At 37.4% G+C, this 18,120-nt stretch overlaps 1 protein-coding gene across 4 annotated transcripts in view; it reads left to right on the forward strand.

The window, feature by feature from the left end:
- Positions 1 to 18,120, forward strand: part of PLCH2 (phospholipase C eta 2) — a 61,936-nt gene that overhangs the window by 36,103 nt on the left and 7,713 nt on the right. For all 4 annotated transcript variants that reach the window (XM_072354383.1, XM_072354381.1, XM_072354380.1 and 1 more), the window contains 16 exons: positions 10 to 180; positions 2,352 to 2,445; positions 2,946 to 3,149; positions 4,108 to 4,228; positions 5,279 to 5,450; positions 5,822 to 5,929; positions 6,429 to 6,587; positions 8,543 to 8,635; positions 8,938 to 9,038; positions 9,993 to 10,090; positions 10,332 to 10,514; positions 10,967 to 11,074; positions 11,261 to 11,385; positions 12,043 to 12,127; positions 12,636 to 12,782; positions 12,916 to 12,995. In XM_072354383.1, the coding sequence (XP_072210484.1) occupies positions 10 to 180; positions 2,352 to 2,445; positions 2,946 to 3,149; positions 4,108 to 4,228; positions 5,279 to 5,450; positions 5,822 to 5,929; positions 6,429 to 6,587; positions 8,543 to 8,635; positions 8,938 to 9,038; positions 9,993 to 10,090; positions 10,332 to 10,514; positions 10,967 to 11,074; positions 11,261 to 11,385; positions 12,043 to 12,127; positions 12,636 to 12,782; positions 12,916 to 12,995 (2,049 nt within the window). The remainder of the gene's footprint in view (positions 1 to 9; positions 181 to 2,351; positions 2,446 to 2,945; positions 3,150 to 4,107; positions 4,229 to 5,278; positions 5,451 to 5,821; positions 5,930 to 6,428; positions 6,588 to 8,542; positions 8,636 to 8,937; positions 9,039 to 9,992; positions 10,091 to 10,331; positions 10,515 to 10,966; positions 11,075 to 11,260; positions 11,386 to 12,042; positions 12,128 to 12,635; positions 12,783 to 12,915; positions 12,996 to 18,120) is intronic.

Genomic DNA, 18,120 nt, shown 5'->3' on the forward strand with positions numbered 1-18,120 from the left:
GTAATGCAGGAGGCTGATACAGATGATAACCAGGGCACACTAGGCTTTGATGAGTTCTGCACCTTCTACAAGATGATGTCAACACGACGTGATTTGTACTTGCTAATGCTCACCTACAGCAACCACAAGGACTTCCTGGATACAGATGACCTGAGACGCTTTCTGGAGAATGAACAAAAGGTTGGTCTAAACCAGGAAAAGAATTCCATTCTCATGCCATTCTGTTTGCCATTGGGGACACAATGTCTTTTTTAAAAGGTCAGAATGGTAGTCATGCGTGTGATAAGTGAGCAGCTGCTTTTGTTTTAGCAGCTTCATTCTGGAGAGAATGGATGTTAAAAATAGTTAGATGCTTCTTGATTTTTCATTTGGTAGACTGTCATGACAATTTCTTGAATCTTTTTATCATCACAACCTCTTTGAGTAGGTTCTTTCATTGTGCCCCTAATATAGTGTCTATGGTTTCCTTTTTTTTCCTTCTTCTTCCATGTGTTCTTTTGGATAATGCCATCGATGTATTTTTCCCATGCTCAGTATCTGATGCTGCCTCTGGCTCTGCTTTTGTCTCATTGCAGAGTTCATGATGAGACATTACACTACTTTGTCACACTTTCCCAGTTTGCAAAGTAGATTATGTTTCTAAAGAGCTACTGAGAGGATTATTCATGTCTGGGGAAGTGTTTGAGGATATGTAGTAGTGCATATTAGGTTGCCTTTTAATACTTCACATTGCATTTCCTGGGAGTGGGTCTTAGACTCCTCCCACTGCACTGATCTAAATCAGGCTCAGTTAGTTTTCTTGTCTGGTGAACCAGGTAGTGTGTATATTCCCTGGACATTAATATGTGTTTGATGTAGGCCAGTAAATAGTGATGCTATCTAATTTTACCTATGAATTTAAGATATTTTACAGTTCTTCAGAAACGTTAGTTTATGGCTTTATAAGCTTTTCAAGAATTGAAGTGAACCCACACATTATACTTACAGTTGCTTATGCAACTCAGCAAATACCACCAAACTCTGTGCTAAGTTGCAGTGTCTTATTGCACTTAATAAGGGAACTCTGAAGCTTTATCTGTGCAAGGAGGACATTCATCCAATGGAAGAGGTTCGCAGAGAGGATGTACAGCCTCTATTCATGGAAATTTAGAGAACCAAAATAAATAAAGCCATGAGTTAACTAGTGTAACCTTATAGATGATTCTGCTCTGAGCAGGATTTTTTGGCTGGATGATGTCCTGAGTTCCCTGAACGATCCTGTGTTCATTTATCTGGAGACTTCTGTCAGTTTCTGAAATGAGAGAAAATAATTGGATGGTAAGGTGCAGTCAGTGCAGGAACAAATGCATTGACATGTCTTTGCTTATTTTTTTCCTCTCCTGATCTCTTTTGAAACTACATGCCTGTGAGTCATAAAGCTCCATCAGAGTTTCAAAAGCTGTCTAAGAAATGAATGAATGATAAAGCCACCTCTCTCTGGCAGTTATCATTTTAGATAATTGGGGTGTGTTTCCATTTCATTGGTCAATTGATCCTCCAGATGGTGAGAGGAAAATGAACACTGGCCAGGGGACACAAATCAGCTCAGCTAATCACTGACATGGACAACACATGCCTCTAGGATTTCACTCCCTTGTGTGGTTCTGCCCTTTCTTACACAACGTGTGCAGGGAAAACAAGTGTTCATTCTGTGTGTTTGAAGCTGTACCAGAAAAACCTTCTGCTGTTTCAGAGCTTTTTTCTTCTTAACCCAACAAACCTGCAGTATATGGTTCTTGTTGTTTATTTGTTTTCCTTCCTCTTACTCTGGTTTTATTTACTGAGTTTTAAATTACCCCCCCAAAATAGCATTGATTTTGTTGCAGACGTGCTGGTGGTTTTATTTCCCTCTGAGAAAAGATTCCATGTTGCCAAAACCATAATCAACTCATCCACTTAATTGGCAGCCCCCTCTGGTGTCCAGGGCTGTATTTTCAAGTGGCATGTATGAAATTTGTTGGAAAGGGTTCACTGTACCATTCAGGAAACGTAATAGCAAGGATAATGGTTAGTGAATAAATTAACAGTAAATAGCAGGAATAGTAGGTTGTACTGTTTCTCTTGCTTGTCTGGAACTCTGTCTTTATTGGATGTGATCAGGCAGCTGCCAATAGGGCAGAAACTTCTCACAAAGCAGTTTAGTTCTTATCTGACCTGACGTTGATTGACAGGAGTGAGAATCTCACTGTGTAACTGGAAATCCTTAGTGCCACTCCGGATGATCTGACCAATTGTTCAACAGCGTACAGAGAAGAAAAGCCAGGAGAAGCTGTGGATTGTTAGTTAACGCTTCACTCTTGTTACTTTTACAGATGACAGACGTGACCAGAGAACACTGTCTGGAAATTATCAACAAGTTTGAACCATGCCTGGAAAACAAGAAGGCAGGAGCTCTGGGGATTGATGGTAAGCTGACTGGCATTGCTGATGTGGGAGAGGGTGAACAGTGTTTAAATGCTAATGCGAAATCACATTTGTTTGCATGCTTATAAAGTCATAGAATTGTATTAGATAGTGTAGAGAATGCTTTTAAGTAGCTTGGCATTGGGATGCTGCTTTTTGTGGGAGGGGAGGTGTCTGTTACTTACTGAGGTGGAGTTAGTATTCTGTGGAAGATTTCAGAGACTTTTATGCACTATACCTCTTAATGTTCCATCAGAGTCTTTTGAATTATAAGCCCACAGTGTCAAGTTTTGGTTAAATGTAGCCATGTTTTCCAGGAAAGTCAGAGCAAAGAACTGTCTTGTGCCAGGTGGGATACAGTAGAGTTATTTACTACTTTATTTTACTTGATATGTTCATGAGTATGTTGGTACGTGTAGGCATGAGTTTTTAGGCTGGTTTTAGGAAGGCTACAGCAACAAAAATAATAAAACTGTCTTATTTATAGCATTGTTTGTTTGTAGGTTTCACCAATTACATGCGGAGTCCATCAGGGGACATTTTCAACCCAGAACACTACCAAGTGAATCAGGACATGAGTTACCCTTTGAGTCACTATTTCATTACCTCTTCACATAATACCTACCTCATGGGAGATCAGCTGATGTCCCAGTCTAGGGTGGACATGTATGCATGGGTGCTACAATCTGGCTGTCGTTGTGTAGAAGGTAAAAAACATAAAGGAATCATCAGTGAGCTCCATACTTTTGCTTTTCCTCTGTAAAGAAAGACTTAGGACTTCAGCAGAAGATGTAGTAATTGCTTGGACTAAAAAGCCTTATGAAATGATGTCTTCCTGTTATTAAAAACAGTAAATTATATTGCTGTAGAGGATAAACTTTCTTAAAGATAGGAAGAAGGCAGACAATGGAGGAAGTGGAAGAGCAGGGCAGAATTCTTGCTAAACAGAAGGAGAAAGCTGGTATTTCTTAGTAGAAAAGCATTGTTTTATAGTGCAAAGTATTGATAATCCTGTAACGACCAGAAAGCTTTTTTTGAAATTTCCTCTGATGTTTATAATGCTTTTCTGAGACTGCCTGTTCTGTAATCATCTGTAATATCATGATCATCAAAGTGCTTTCACATTTTTTCAGAAGGCTAATATTATAGTTTGCTCAGGTCAGATTGTGGGCATGCCAGTGTGTGCTTCGGAGGAGTAAAGCATTTCACAGAAACATGACCTTAAACACGTGTAGGCAAAATCCAAGGAAGACTAGAGATGCTTAAAGCTTGGCTCTGCTCGTGATGTGAGGAGTCTGGCTAAGATTCTCTTGCATTCCTCTTCAGGTTCAGCAGTAGTGTAATGAAAATAATGCTATGCTATGTCATCTCTCATCCTTTCATAATATTCCTCTGCACTTCTTGAAAGAGATCTTGTTCTCAAACAATGGGAACAACTGCCTACACACAATAAGATGTTAAGGTCAGGAAGTTTCTTTAAAGGAGAAACATTCTGCTCAGTGGAAAGAAAGATAAAAATGAAGTGTGGTAGTGAACCAATGCATTGAGTTAATGGACACGTGTCTGGCTAGATTGCTGAGGGGAACTTAGGAGTCTGGAAGTCTTCTATAGGTAGTGACCCCAAATGTAATTTGTCTGATGGGTATCATTGTTTCTCTTCTGCAGTTGACTGCTGGGATGGGCCGGATGGTGAACCAATTGTCCACCATGGATACACTTTGACTTCCAAAATTCTCTTCAAAGATGTGATTGAAACTATCAACAAATATGCCTTTATCAAAAATGAGTATGTGTACAATCTGCTAACTTTTGAGACATAAGGCTGTAAACTGGAGGCATCCTGTTTGTGTTGTTTCCTTTCCCAGGATAGGGCTGGAGGCAAACTAGTTGCTAGAGTGGAGGTTCACCTAAGGAATAAGCTTCAGGCAAATCTGGAAATTTAGCTGTAGTTACTAGTTGTGAATTTTTTGTCCTGTGGGCATTGTCTTTCCTCCTCATGAGGAGCTAATCCAGGCCAGATGTCAAGATAGTTCTCTTTTTATTCATAGTTAGTTTTTAATTAATGAATCCCTTATAATTCATATTTAAACTTCATTGTGTAAAATGCATAATCTCTAAACTAAGCCATCAGCAGTGTGCTTTGATTTGATGGTAATCATAGTGAAGCTGATGTTTCACAAGTCTTATCTCAATGCTTTTCAAACCAGATATTGTTATTTATTGGCCTTAGCCTAGAGAATCAACAGTCAAAAATAAACTAAATCTAGAAGTAATAATTACTTCTTTGTGGATGAGTCTCTATCTGTACATTGTATAACGGTATTCTTTTTCTACTGGAAAAGGTTTTGTGAAGAACTGATGCAACACATTTCTGCACTGACTGTTGGAAGTGGGAACATGAAGGCAAAGCCCCTTTGGGGATCTTTTCAGTTCTTGGAACCTTTATTGACTTGTGAATATAGGGAAGGTCTGAAGCACAGATACAAGATGGACAGTTGAAAGCACTGACTGTTTAGTTTTTTCCTATGATTGGCTTCCTTGAATCTCTCTAGTAGGAAGTGAAGATCAGTACTGGGTAGTATAGGGAAGTGAAAAGCGTGCTTTGGAAAAAGGCGTCAAATCAGATTGAAGAAGTTTAATTATTCTGTAGTGGTCTAAAATTGACCATTCAGTTTGGACTGAGTACTGGGATATCAATCAGGATATCTACCCTGTAGATTTCATTGGTGGTGATTCTCCTTATAGGAATGGCTCAGACAGACAGTAATAACCCTTATCTTTGTAATGCCGTAAAAACTAAATTTGCAGTTGATGAGACTTCCTTATGTCTTGCCAGGTATCCTGTTATCTTGTCAATTGAGAATCATTGCAGTGTAATTCAGCAGAAGAAGATGGCCCAATATCTTACAGAAATTCTGGGTGACAAATTGGATCTGTCTTCTGTGCACAACGATGACTCTACCAGGCTCCCTTCACCAGCAAGTCTTAAAGGGAAGATACTGGTTAAGGTAAAAACATGGTTGGTTTGTTCCGTCTCTCCTTTTTTGTGATCAGTACAATCTCTGTCTGGTTATCACTTGCATGCTAATTTAAATCACATCACAATAAACAATCTTTAATAAAGATTTAATGCAGTGATAAAAGGCTGTCAAGGGCTGTTTGCAAGTATTATCTAGATAAGCCAACTTAAGTAACAATTTTTGAAATATGTGTAGCTAAAGAAAAAGTTTTACCTTTCATGCAGCATCTGTCTGGCTGCGTATCTTCTTTTCCTTGACCTTCAATGATTAATGATTTTTTGTTTAATTTTGTTTTGTTTTAAATATGTCATAGCGAGAGCTGTATGCTAACCTACCTGTGTAATCATTTTATATTTTAGGGGAAGAAACTTCCAGCCAACATCAGTGATGATGCAGAGGAAGGTGAAGTTTCTGATGAGGACAGTGCTGATGAGATTGATGATGACTGTAAAATAATGAATGGAGATGTAAGTTAAGTGATCATTTAAATGTAAATGTATTTTACATTTTCCCATTCCAGACAGAGGAAACCTTGTATGAGTTCTCTCAATAGTGCATGTGGTGTAATTTTGGGATTCATCACAGGGTTATAAGGTTTTAATCCTTTCTGCAGACAGTTTTGACAGAAGCACGTATTAGGCTGCACCAGTTCTAGTTGTAATCTTTCAAATTTGGGATTTTGCTCCTTTTAATATTTAACTGGTAATATCTCATTATTCTTCACTGCATCACGGTGTTCTTTCCATCTTAAGCGAAAGAAAAGAAAGGGAGAAAAATCTACTTTTGTGTTTTCCTGTTTATTAGTTCTTTAATCTGTGTTCCCAGAGTGTTTTGAATACCCTCCCCAAAAAACACACAAAAAAAAGGTTTGATTCTTGCAAATAACATTTTATTTTCTGCTAATCCTGCCTGCAATTACTTAGACTGTTTTGTCTGTATCTTGTTGTATGTTTGTTTTGTTTGTAGGCATCTACTAATAGGAAAAGAGTGGAGAATATAGCAAAGAAAAAACTTGACTCACTGATAAAAGAATCCAAAATTCGTGACTGTGAAGATCCAAACAACTTTACAGTTACCACTCTGCCATCATCTGGAAAGGCTGGTCAGAAATCAGACAGTAAGAAGGTGAACATGTACTGTACTTCATTCACCACTGAGATTTAACTGCACTTTTGTCTATCTCTATGGCTACTTAGTGCTGTTGTTTCATAAGCCTGCTTCTTCCTTAAGAGTGCCTAAGATTGGACTTCTGAACCTACTTTGACACTCTGAATAAAGGTGGCTTAGTTTACCAGTGAAATCTGCAGCTGTCACAGTATTAATGAAACTGAAACATGCTCAGCTCTGCCCATGAAAGAAAATTGTGTGATTTACAAGATGAATGTGGATTTAGAAAATTTTGTTTGCTGGTTTTGGCCAGAATCATAGGTCTTGTCATCACTGGTCATCAATGTTATACTGGTAGAAATGTAGTTACATTTATTAGAGTTATTTAACTTTATTGTCATTGTAAAATAAGATTTTGCCCCCATATATTCATATGGCAGAACAGAAAATGTTTTTTCCCTCTTCTGTAGTACTTGATATTTGTTCTCATCTGTATTTTGTTAATTCTTCATATTTCTTATATGAAAGCTACAATATGAAGATGTTTTGGTTTTTTTTCCACCTTTTTGTCCATTTAGTAAAAGCCTCTTCTTATTTTGATGATAATGATATTTTAATTTTGGTTGCTTTCATTATTCACGCTTGGTGCAAAGAGATGGTCTGTTGTTGCAGATGAATAATGAAATATGGCAGTCCTTCAAAGTATAAATTGAAATGCTAAATACCTCTCTGTCCAACATCTGAAGTCTTTCTCCAATGGTTTTGGAGGAAGAGGTGTGTAGCATTTCAGTTTGTTTTGGTTTATTACCTTACTGAATAAATAATATATTACAGACTTCAGATTTCATAGCTGAATTCGTTCAGTTAATGATGATGCCAGGTGAACATCACTGTCAGATTTCTGAAGCTTTTTTTCTCACTCAGCAATTGGAGCATGAAATGTACACACGAAATGACTTTTCAACAGAAAAGAATTTGTTTCCCATTATATAAAGAAGTGCATATGAAAGCTGAGCTATTTTTCCCTCTGCTCTCTCTTTTCTGTACACTTAGTTTTGTAAATTAATCTTATACTAATGGTTCCTTACAAAAATGTAAATAACCAGCACTTCAGGAACATGAGATGTTGTCATTTTGGAGTTATAATAAGCGTTAGAAAGCTAAGGAATATTATTGCGTGCAAAAAAAAAACACATTGGAGATCTGCCAACATGCAGGTGAACTAACTGGGAATTAAAACCAGATGAAAGCTAAAATTCAGCTTCTCAGAACTTTCTATTTCATGAGTTTTGGGCGTACTTTTAAAGTTAATGATTTATGTGATGTAGCAGACATTACTTTTGTAAAATCTGCTGTAGGGCCAAGACCTTAGGAATCCTTCTGAGCAAGTGCTAACAGAATTGTCTGTGTTAGATCAGTGGGAAACAGTGAAACTATGAGGTCATATTAAAGATTAGTGGCACCAATGAGTGATATACATTTTGAGAAAGTGCAAGAAATTTGATTCTTTCTTGTCATGGACTGGACTATGCGTGGAAAACCATGTAATTTAGGTCACATTTCATGGCAGAAATGAGTCCTGTTGAGCTACGCTTTTCATATATTAAGTTAGAAAACAGTTTGCCACCAGTGAATATACACTGCTAGGGTGCACTCAGAGCTTATGTGGATAAAAATATTTCTCGATGCATGGAATTTGGTTTTACTGTGATTTCTGTCTGCTCTCAAAGTTCCTGTGGATAAAAGCAATGTCAGTTATTGCAAGAATAAAAGAGTCTGTACTCAGCTTGTGTTAGGAAAAAAAAAACAACAACAAGCAAACAAACAAGAAAACCCTGCTTTGGTCTGGTCATGTTCTTTTGGCATTTTAGGGTGGATTGCATCCCAAACTACTTTTGATTATCTTTATGCATGCTGTCTGTAGTGCTCTACTAGGTCTGCTGCACTATTTTTTGTTTGTTTGATTATTTTAGAATAAACTCGAGGATGATGCAGAATCTGGAGAAGACTTTAGTGCCAATAAAAGGCAAAGCCGAACATTGATGGGCAGCTTTTCTAAACGTAAGGTAAGCCATCCTAGAAAGTTCTACTGCAAATGTTGCATTCTTTGATAGTTTCTTTCTTTGCAGGCAGCAGTAGGAGGGGAATATCATATTTGTACTATCTGGCTTGCAGTCGCTCTGTTTGCTGAATGAATAGGACAGAGAATTGGTTATAATTGTGCATAACATCCAGTTTCAGTTTACACTGGAGGTCTAACATGAGTTTAGTTTTCTTGATTGGTCCCCATACTTTGTAGAAAAAAAGTGAATCTTTTCTGAACATTGATATCCATTGTATATAACGGTTTTATTTTGTTGTGGCACAGAAAAAAGGGAGCAAATTGAAAAAATCAGCCAGTCTGGAAGAAGGTGAAGATGATGCTGATTCTCAAGGAAATGTAGCCAGAGGCTCTGTACATTACACCAGGTTTGTAACATGCGATTTGGCAGCTTTGTTTCTGAAAAAGATTCCTACCTGAATGTACCTGCTAAATAGCTGTGCTTGAGCTCTAGAAGCCTGCTTGCTGAAGGATATCCTCAGTTGGGTGAGAGGAATTTCATATGAGGGTAGATACAGTGTCAGCCACAACATTAACAGAATGATCTCTTGGTGCCATTTGGACTAGTTAGCATTGTACAGTGGATCTAGTGTGTCTTTTGAGCTCTTACCATCTCATCCAGCTGACATGTAGACTGTTTGACTGGCAACCCAGAGAACCCATTAAAGTTGATTTGCAAAGTAAATCTGCTTGCCAGCTGCTTTTTGTTGTCTGTTTCCTTGTTTTTGCCACATGAAATTGCATAAAGATTCATGTGATGTTTTTGAATTTTCTTTTGAAACTACCTTTCCAAAAATGCTGAGATCAAAGGTCCTCTGTGGAATGGCAATGTAAAATTCGGGATATAAAAGTAGGAAATCAGATCAAGCAGTTCTCTAGGATACTTTGGAACTTTCTTCAGGAGATTAGTAGATATTTTGTTAGTGATAACCTGAAGCAAGTGAGGAGGATCAGAGCATTACAGTTTTGCTATTTCTTTGGGATTTAAAAGTGTTTCTGTTGGTACTTGACTTGAGAAGGAAATGTATGTGTGAATAGATGTTCTACCCTTCGGTCAATGTAATTTAGAGTCCTCTCCGTCAGGTTTTTGTTTCTGAATATTTATGGCTGCCACTAATCTGTAAGAACAGAACTCATTCTGTTGATGTCAGTGCAGTTGCTTCCACAGCTTCTGTGCTTTGGCAGTGAGTCTCTGGTATAAAAATTGAATACCTCCTTGGTGAAGAAAACCTTCTTATTTCTTTACTCTCTTTTATTTTTAAATCTGAAAAGCAAAGTTTATCTCTTATTTCATGGGAAATTCATATGTTTTACTGTTCCAGGATAAACCGACAGAAGAAAACAATGAAGTTGTCCCGGGCACTCTCAGACCTGGTGAAATATACAAAGTCTGTTGGAATCCATGATGTTGAAACTGAAAGTAGGTTGATCCAGAAGTCTGCTGAAAGTAATTGCTGTGCAAATAAATTGAAAGATTTATGTTCTTACTTCGATTCTATTCCGCTGTAATATTAGAAAAGAATAGTTCCCTCAAAATAGAATGTATTCAAATTATGATAGATTGTTATAAGTAATTAATACTATCTTTGTTTGAATGTTTTATTTAGATAATAAATAAATAAGGAGATTAAGCCTCTAATCACTTCCTCTCTTCTTTGCAGTCTCTTCCAGCTGGCAGGTTTCATCTTTCAGTGAAACAAAAGCCCACCAGATACTGCAGCAAAAGCCAGCACAGTATCTACGTTTCAACCAACATCAGTTATCCCGCATCTACCCATCTTCTTACCGTGTAGACTCTAGCAACTACAATCCCCAGCCGTTCTGGAATGCTGGCTGCCAACTTGGTGAGCAAAAAGAGGGTTTATTTATTTTTGTTTTATATTGGGAGGAATGTTTCAGTGTTTCAGAATCATTTCTTAAAATACTTGAATTTGGTTATTCAACACTAATATACAGAATACCTGAATCATATATCTTCTGAGAGGGCAATTGTCTGATAAATGGAGATAAAGTAATATCCTTTTCAAATGCAAGACAGCTTCAGAGATTCATTTGCAGAGCTTCTCTCCCTGAAGCTGATGTATGCTGTATCATAGAAATGTATCATAGAAAATACATTTGAGTTTTTGCATCCATGAAATCAAAAGTGAAAATATATGTAGATGTTCCTCCTTTAACCTGGTTCTACAAACAAGAATGTTGATACCATAATTTGTTAATACTATCATCATTTTTGTTTCTTTGTTTTTGTTTGTTTGTTTGTTGTTTTTTGTTTTTGTGCTTTATTTCTAAACAGTGGCTTTAAACTACCAGTCAGAGGGGAGAATGCTGCAACTGAACCGGGCCAAATTTAGTGCCAATGGGAACTGTGGCTATGTTCTCAAACCAAACTGCATGTGTCAAGGTAAGAAAAATTATTAGAATAAGTGGGTGACTTACCACATGAGAGCAGGGAGTGTAGATCCTTACTGTAGTTTGTTGAAAAAATTGTTTCTGATGCTAGAAGCAAATAAGCCATAATGTGCATATATAACTGAAGTTGTATCTAAAATTGCTTTCTTTAATGTTCTATGACTTCTCATTCATTCAGGCATCTTTAATCCAAATTCTGAAGATCCACTGCCTGGTCAGTTGAAGAAGCAGCTGGTTCTAAGAATTATCAGTGGTCAACAACTCCCAAAACCACGGGATTCCATGTTGGGAGACAGAGGAGAGGTATTAAATTATTAGTGACTGTTCTTATATGTTGGTGAAGGTTTATTTCCAATTAGTTGAGCTAAGAGTGAGGATTTAATTTCCTGCAGTTATCTGCTGGGAGACATAGAACATGAATAAATTAGCTAGATCATAATCATCTTCGATCTTTAGGTGGTTTTCAAGTCTTCAAGGCATCACAGCAATAGCTGGAAATTTTTTCCTTAAGTTGTCAAAACAGTGCCACCAGGACAAGCAAGAACAGGCCAATAAGCTCATGACTACTGGATTCTACTCTCAGAAGCACTATAAGTGCCCTCAAATATCCTTGCAAACAGAGCTGTCACTCTCAAAAAAACCCAAATTCCGTACAACAGTACGGAATTTTTCCTAGTTCAGATTGAACTCATGTTTCAGAAGAGTAAGAATAATCTGTTGAACTTTCATTTTAACCTGAGAAACTGGGGAATTTTTTACATGCAGAACCTAATCTTGGAAGAAAACTATCTGAGCCCTTGAATCGAGTTCCCTGCAGCTGCAGTCATGTTTTAAGTGCTTGCTCTGCAAGTATAAAAAGTCTTAGACAATAATGTACAGTGCCCATGCTTTAAAATTTAGCCACATGCTTGATTTTTGCCTTTATCACTTTTTCAAGACTTGTTATTTTATGTTTTTCAGATCATAGATCCATTTGTTGAAGTAGAAGTTATAGGCCTACCTGTTGATTGCTTCAAAGAACAAACGAGAGTAGTTGATGATAATGGTAAGATCATGGGGCTTTTTAGGCTTTCTTGTGGCTGAAACATCCTCTTTAAGGCAAGGTTTTTTTCATCAAGAGACAAACAGGTGAAACATGTTGCTGATTATAGAGAGAAAAAACTGAAAAATTGATACAGTTATTGATGTTAATCAGTCTTGGATCTTGAATTGTTCAGGTGAGCTGTTATAATGCTGTGAAAGTCTTGGTATGAAACTAGCCATTTGTCTGACTTCTCACTGTGCATGAGAGGAAGGTATTTGAACTTGGCTGTGCTCAAAAGAAGAGTCAAAAAAGATTAGTTTGTCCAAACACCTACTCAAAGCAGTGCTAACTTTAAGTAAGATCAGTGTTTCTTGCAAATTCCTATACCATTGTGTCTCCTGAAGTGAGTAGGAGTGCTAGATTTTCAAAGAACTATAATGTCATTGCAGTTCAGGTGCTCCTTTGATAGACAGTCTCCTTTCTATGTGTATCTTATGAACAAAATAAAAATCGGTTCTTTATTTCCCAGGATTTAACCCAATGTGGGAAGAAACATTGGTGTTCATGCTGCACATGCCAGAGATTGCATTGATTCGGTTCCTTGTGTGGGATCATGATCCAATTGGGCGGGATTTTATTGGACAAAGAACAATAGCTTTCAGCAGTATGATGCCAGGTAAGAAAGAAATGGGGTGTTACCAAATCAGTTGGCTAGGACTTTTTTTGCTGTTTACAAAAGGAAAGTTTCTAGATGCTTTTCCAATCACCTCTTTCTCTTCCTTGTCATCGTGGCTTATCCTGTGTTTCAGGTTACCGACATGTATATCTAGAAGGTATAGAAGAGGCATCCATCTTTGTTCATGTGGCTATTAATGACATCTGTGGTAAGGTAAGCGCTGACAGTGCAGTGTTATATAGTCTGTGTATGTAAATGACCTGACAGGAAGTTGTATCACACCAGAGAAGCCAGAGTGAGGGTCCATGCAAACATATTTACTCTAACTTCATCTCTGTGATTGTCATGGTAGCCTAAAATCTGAGTACACACCAAAAGACAGCTCCTAGGATACATTGTGAGATTCTTGCAGTACATTTTTGAGGGAGCCAAAGGAGGTTATTTCATTGCAATGTACACACGTTTAGGAATAAATATGGTTGTGTCCAGTATAGAACCATGAATGCTTTCTTCCTGAAAAGTTTATTCTATGGAGGCCTGGTCTGCCTGATGATTTTGCATTTTAAATTTAATTAAGTTTTTAGACATTATTTGCTTAGGAGTTCTTCCATTATAGCACTTGATGTGCAGGGGAAATATGGTCTTCATAATCATCATTGGGCTTATTCTTCACTGTTCATTTCTTAGTAATAGCGTGCTTGCTTCATGTGCAGAAGTACACCTAATTCATGTAAATAACTCCCAAGCTAAAAATAAAGCTCTAACTTTTCCTGGGCCAGCTAGAAATGAGTGCACCGTGAGGAAATAAACTGGATTTAATTGCTTCCACTGATTAAATTTCAATGAGATTCAGGAATCTGAGTGTCTTACAGGGCCTTGAGAATCTCAAAACCAGTTTAGATTCACTCAGTGTGAGGTTGAACCCTTTCAACAAGGTGATATATCAGTATCCTGACAGCAGGAGGCAGCATCAAACTGAATGGGAATGCGAAGGTGTTTTTTTTTTTGGTTGTTTTTGTTTGTGTGTGCGGTGTTCATGCAGAAGGAATTGAAGTAATTCTTACAAAGGAATATAGCTTTTTAAACTGCTATAATTTAGTGAGGTGAAACTGAAATAACTACTAGGAAAGCTTCATTTTAAGTTTATAAAAAGAGCTGTTTCTGGAAAGCGTGGCTTTCATGAGGATGAAATGAGATACTAAATATCTCTTGAAATGAGATATTAAGCTCAGTTCCTGCTTTTTGATCTGATATCTGACACCAGAGTCTCTGGGCAGGTATAGCTTCATCCTGATAGAGATGGAAGTCCTGCCTGAAACTCCCTGTTGCTTCATTATGAATGTCTGAATTTAGCTCTATGGAGCAAGAGAGGTAGATGGTGTTGGTCTGAGTAAGAGAGAGAATATATTTTAATATCTGATCGTAGTGCCTGTCACAAATAAAAGGCTAACACGAAGGTCATTAGAGGCCGCTTAATGCTCTTCAGGGAAGAGTAATGGTAAGCTGAGTAATTCAATGCTGATATTTTTCCTGACTGTATTTTTGTGTCTGAAGGAACTGTGTAGTATCTAAGTCATGCCTTTATGGCTGTGAGTAGGGATGTGATTCTCTCAGAAGCCTTGCAGACACTTGCTGGATGTGTGCATTAACAAAGATTGAAAAAGCTTTACTTTTGATTGTGAATTTCTTTGGAGCTCCTGTGTTCAGGTCTGTTGCTCATTCTTTCAAACTCACCAGACTTGTGGCAAGTCTTGGATAAGCTCACCCTTGGTCAGGAGGCCAGTGGGAACTGATCTTACCTTCTTAGTGGCTGTGTCCTTCACCTCTGTCCTTTAATGAAAGCAGGCATCTATTTGCTGTATGGCTCCAGCAGACATGATGACTGACCTTACCAGCGCTACTCATCTTTTTTCTTCTGTTCTGTTCTATTCTTAGTCAAAATGATGGAGAATAGACAGATTCTATTCTGTCACCCAGTGTTGTGTGTGGTTTTTATATTCCACTTGTGCCCTGCATTCAGGTGACACCTGCGCTGCTGTTGCAGGGATAGCAAGTACTTCGATATCCTTTGTTAGTAACTGAAATCACTGATACTGATTGTGATTCTTTGCAAAAGACATTGTGTTCACAGTCTTTTAGGAGTTTGCACCGCTACTCTTACTTGGCAATATTGTGATGCATTATCACTCTTTTCATCCTTACTTCATCTATCTTTCATAATTATTTGCTCTTAAGAGCTTCTTCATGAGTAACTGGTGATAATAGTTATAATTTGAAGTAGGGTGACATGCCTGTTTAACTTTGGCAGCTGTTTTGAGGTCAGTAGATTTTCTTGGTAAGTTATTAAACAGCTAAACGACCCTTATGTATCACAGTATCTCTCCCCTGTCCTTATCTGCTAGCTTACAATCTACTGCACTAATTTGTTTCTTGATTGCTTTATCCCCTTTTCATGTTCTCAATATATTACACACCCCTTGTTGCTTCTCATCATCATTGCAGTCTCTTGCGATTTTCTGGTGCTGAAATGTTGATGCAGTGCACAACCTAATTAAAATGCAAGGACTTGGAAGGAAAGCTTGTACAAAGGTTTTGTTGTTGTTGTTATTTTTAAGTAATTATGAGTAAACCCATCTGCAGTCCTACCTGCAAAAATAATTGAAAATATGAAAGAGATGCTACACAGCCCTTTCACTTTTCATCTGTCTTGTTCATGTTTTGCTGTGAGTTTTTGTCAACAAGGTTCTACTAAAAATAGAATTATTTCTGCTGTCCCTCTCCTAATTATGGGCAGAAAAATCACTGTAGCTATAGGTCTGGTTTTACCCATCCTTTACTAATCCAAATATTCCAATGCAAACATTAAGCTTTTTAGCTTTTCCAGAGGCAGATATTCTACCCTCTCATTAGTTTGGCATCACAAAAACAGTCTTAGATTTCTTTTGCTTTAACATGTGTTTAACTGAAATTTCTTTCTAGCTTGCACTGTTTCCTGGAGACTCTTTTCTTTGTCCGTCTCTTCTGTAGTCTATTGATGTATTGTGGAATTTCTCCTTTTTTTTTCTTAGATGAGACTCTCCCTCTCTGTTGTTGTGTGTCTTATTTGCCTTTACTCTGTCTGTTTGTGATTTCAGTGGGCTTCTCTATGTCAAAAAAAGTCTACTTTTAGAAGCAGAACATTTTTAGACGCCTTGAAGGTACCCCCTCCTAACTCAGGGAGGTGTAGTGACCACCACCACACACCTGCATGCCTCTAACTTCGTTAGCATCAGTGTTTCCTTACTAGCATTTTGAAGCCCCTTCAGTTCATACCATGGATTGTGGCATTTGACTTGGTCAGTTTTGTTGGGTCATTGTTCAGCTGGAGAGCCCTCCATTTATGAAGTAGATCCAGGATAAAAGTCCTTCTATAATCTCTCTCTTCTTTGAGTTTTTGCTTACCATCTTTTCTCTCGTAAGCTGCAATTCTTTCATGTGGAAAAGAACCTTTAGCAGTGAATGCTTTTCTAAATTGTGGGGAAGCCTCTTCATAAGTCTATTTTGAAAAATGAAATGGCCCTGTAAAAGCTGGAATAGAGGCTATAAAAGCACATATTCTGGATCTGCATCAAAACGGCTCTTTTTTAACCTCTTTTAAGATTATTGTTTTTTTTTTATGTTAACCAAAATTATCTTTGCATTCTTGAATCAGTCAATTGATTCAAGCCATAGTGTCTAACTTTACAAAGATGCGCCAAATGATCAGGAATGATACCTGGGCCCTGCATTGCCTGTCACCCATTCCATTAGTGCTTTTCTTTCTTTTTTTTGTTTTTAATGATACGCATATGTGTGTTTGTGTCATTTTTTTCCCCCTAACATTGCAAATATTTATATTGTATGATTTTTATAGCAATAAATTTGTGTACTTGCCAACTTTGACCAATCGGAGCGGAACGTTTTTCTCCTCACTGCTTAACAAATGCAGAATCTCATTTTGAAGCTTCCTAGAGGAAGCTGAGTCTACTTTGATCCACGCGGACTGTTAAATAGCCTGGCTCTCACAGGATGCTTATTAATATTTCAATTACTTTCTCTTTGCTGGGTATTACTAGCACTGTTTCTTCCACAAGTAGGGAAGACAATCCCTGCCTTCTTTATCTTACTCTCTATATATTTGTAAAGTCCATTCTAGGTCTCTTTTTAGCTATCTCTTTCTCACAGTGGATTTTGGCATGTGATAAGTAAACTGCATTAATGCCAGTCAAATTTACCATGGGTTTCTCACAATGCTTTTCAGTCATAGGCTACTGTACTGTATTTTTATTATTTTTTATACTTAAGGAAATGAATTACTGCTACTAAAGAGAGCCTAATCTAATGGGAAAATAAAAGCAACAAAGGAGAAGTAGATCAGAAAGGTAATGCTTCTTTCTCTGCTTTATTTGTGTGAGGCTGTATGCATGGATCAAGAGCAATCTACTCTTTATCATACATCAGCTTTAAAAGTTGGCAAGTACACCTGGAATGTTCACAGGAATGCTGAAATTCTTTCAGTTTCACTGAAATGTAAATCAACTGTATGATGGTGGGGAGATCTTTGACAGTGCTTATGTGTTTTTCATACCTAAGTACTGAAGTATATGAAGTGCTCTGTTTTCAACGTGACTAACTTCATTTGTTTATGATGTGTTTCTTCAGTGTTGAAAACATACATGAGTGTCTTTGGATGTATTGTATGGTAGGAAATGATCAAAATGTAATCACACAGGTAGAAAGAGAAATATTTGAAGATCATGGGTCAGATGTTCAATTGGTACCTGCAATATTGCTTAATTCAAGTGAGGAACCAGTATTGTTTATACTGAAAAACAATATATGATATTCTTAAGTCCACAGTGTATTTCCTGACAGCTACAAAAGATGTAAAGATTTTGGCATCAGATTTGTTATTGTCAATAATAAAATAAGACACAAATATGATTTAGCTGAAAATGTCACTATCATTTAAATTCTGTAACCATCTGATGTTGCACGAGAAGTTAAAATGATTTTAAAATATCTTTTGAAATTGCCACCATTTCTACAGCTTGTTTTGTGTGAGGTTTGTTTGCTAGTTTGGCTTTTTCTTTTTTTTTTTTACTTTCTTCCTCTACTTTTTTCACAACGTTTTGTTTTGTTCCTGCTGGAACCTCTGTTGCATGCTGCAAATTTCTTGTCTGAAGTCTGAGTGGTATTACCATGCCCAGTTAAAGAGACAGGAAAGATCGGTTTAGTCAGAATCTAATGTGCAGTTTTGCACAAGGGTTATGTTTTACATAAGCTGAAGAATCCAGTGCTATGCTTCAAATTTAATTTA

This window comes from Excalfactoria chinensis, chromosome 20 (assembly GCF_039878825.1).
Source record: "Excalfactoria chinensis isolate bCotChi1 chromosome 20, bCotChi1.hap2, whole genome shotgun sequence".
NCBI lineage: Eukaryota > Metazoa > Chordata > Aves > Galliformes > Phasianidae > Excalfactoria > Excalfactoria chinensis.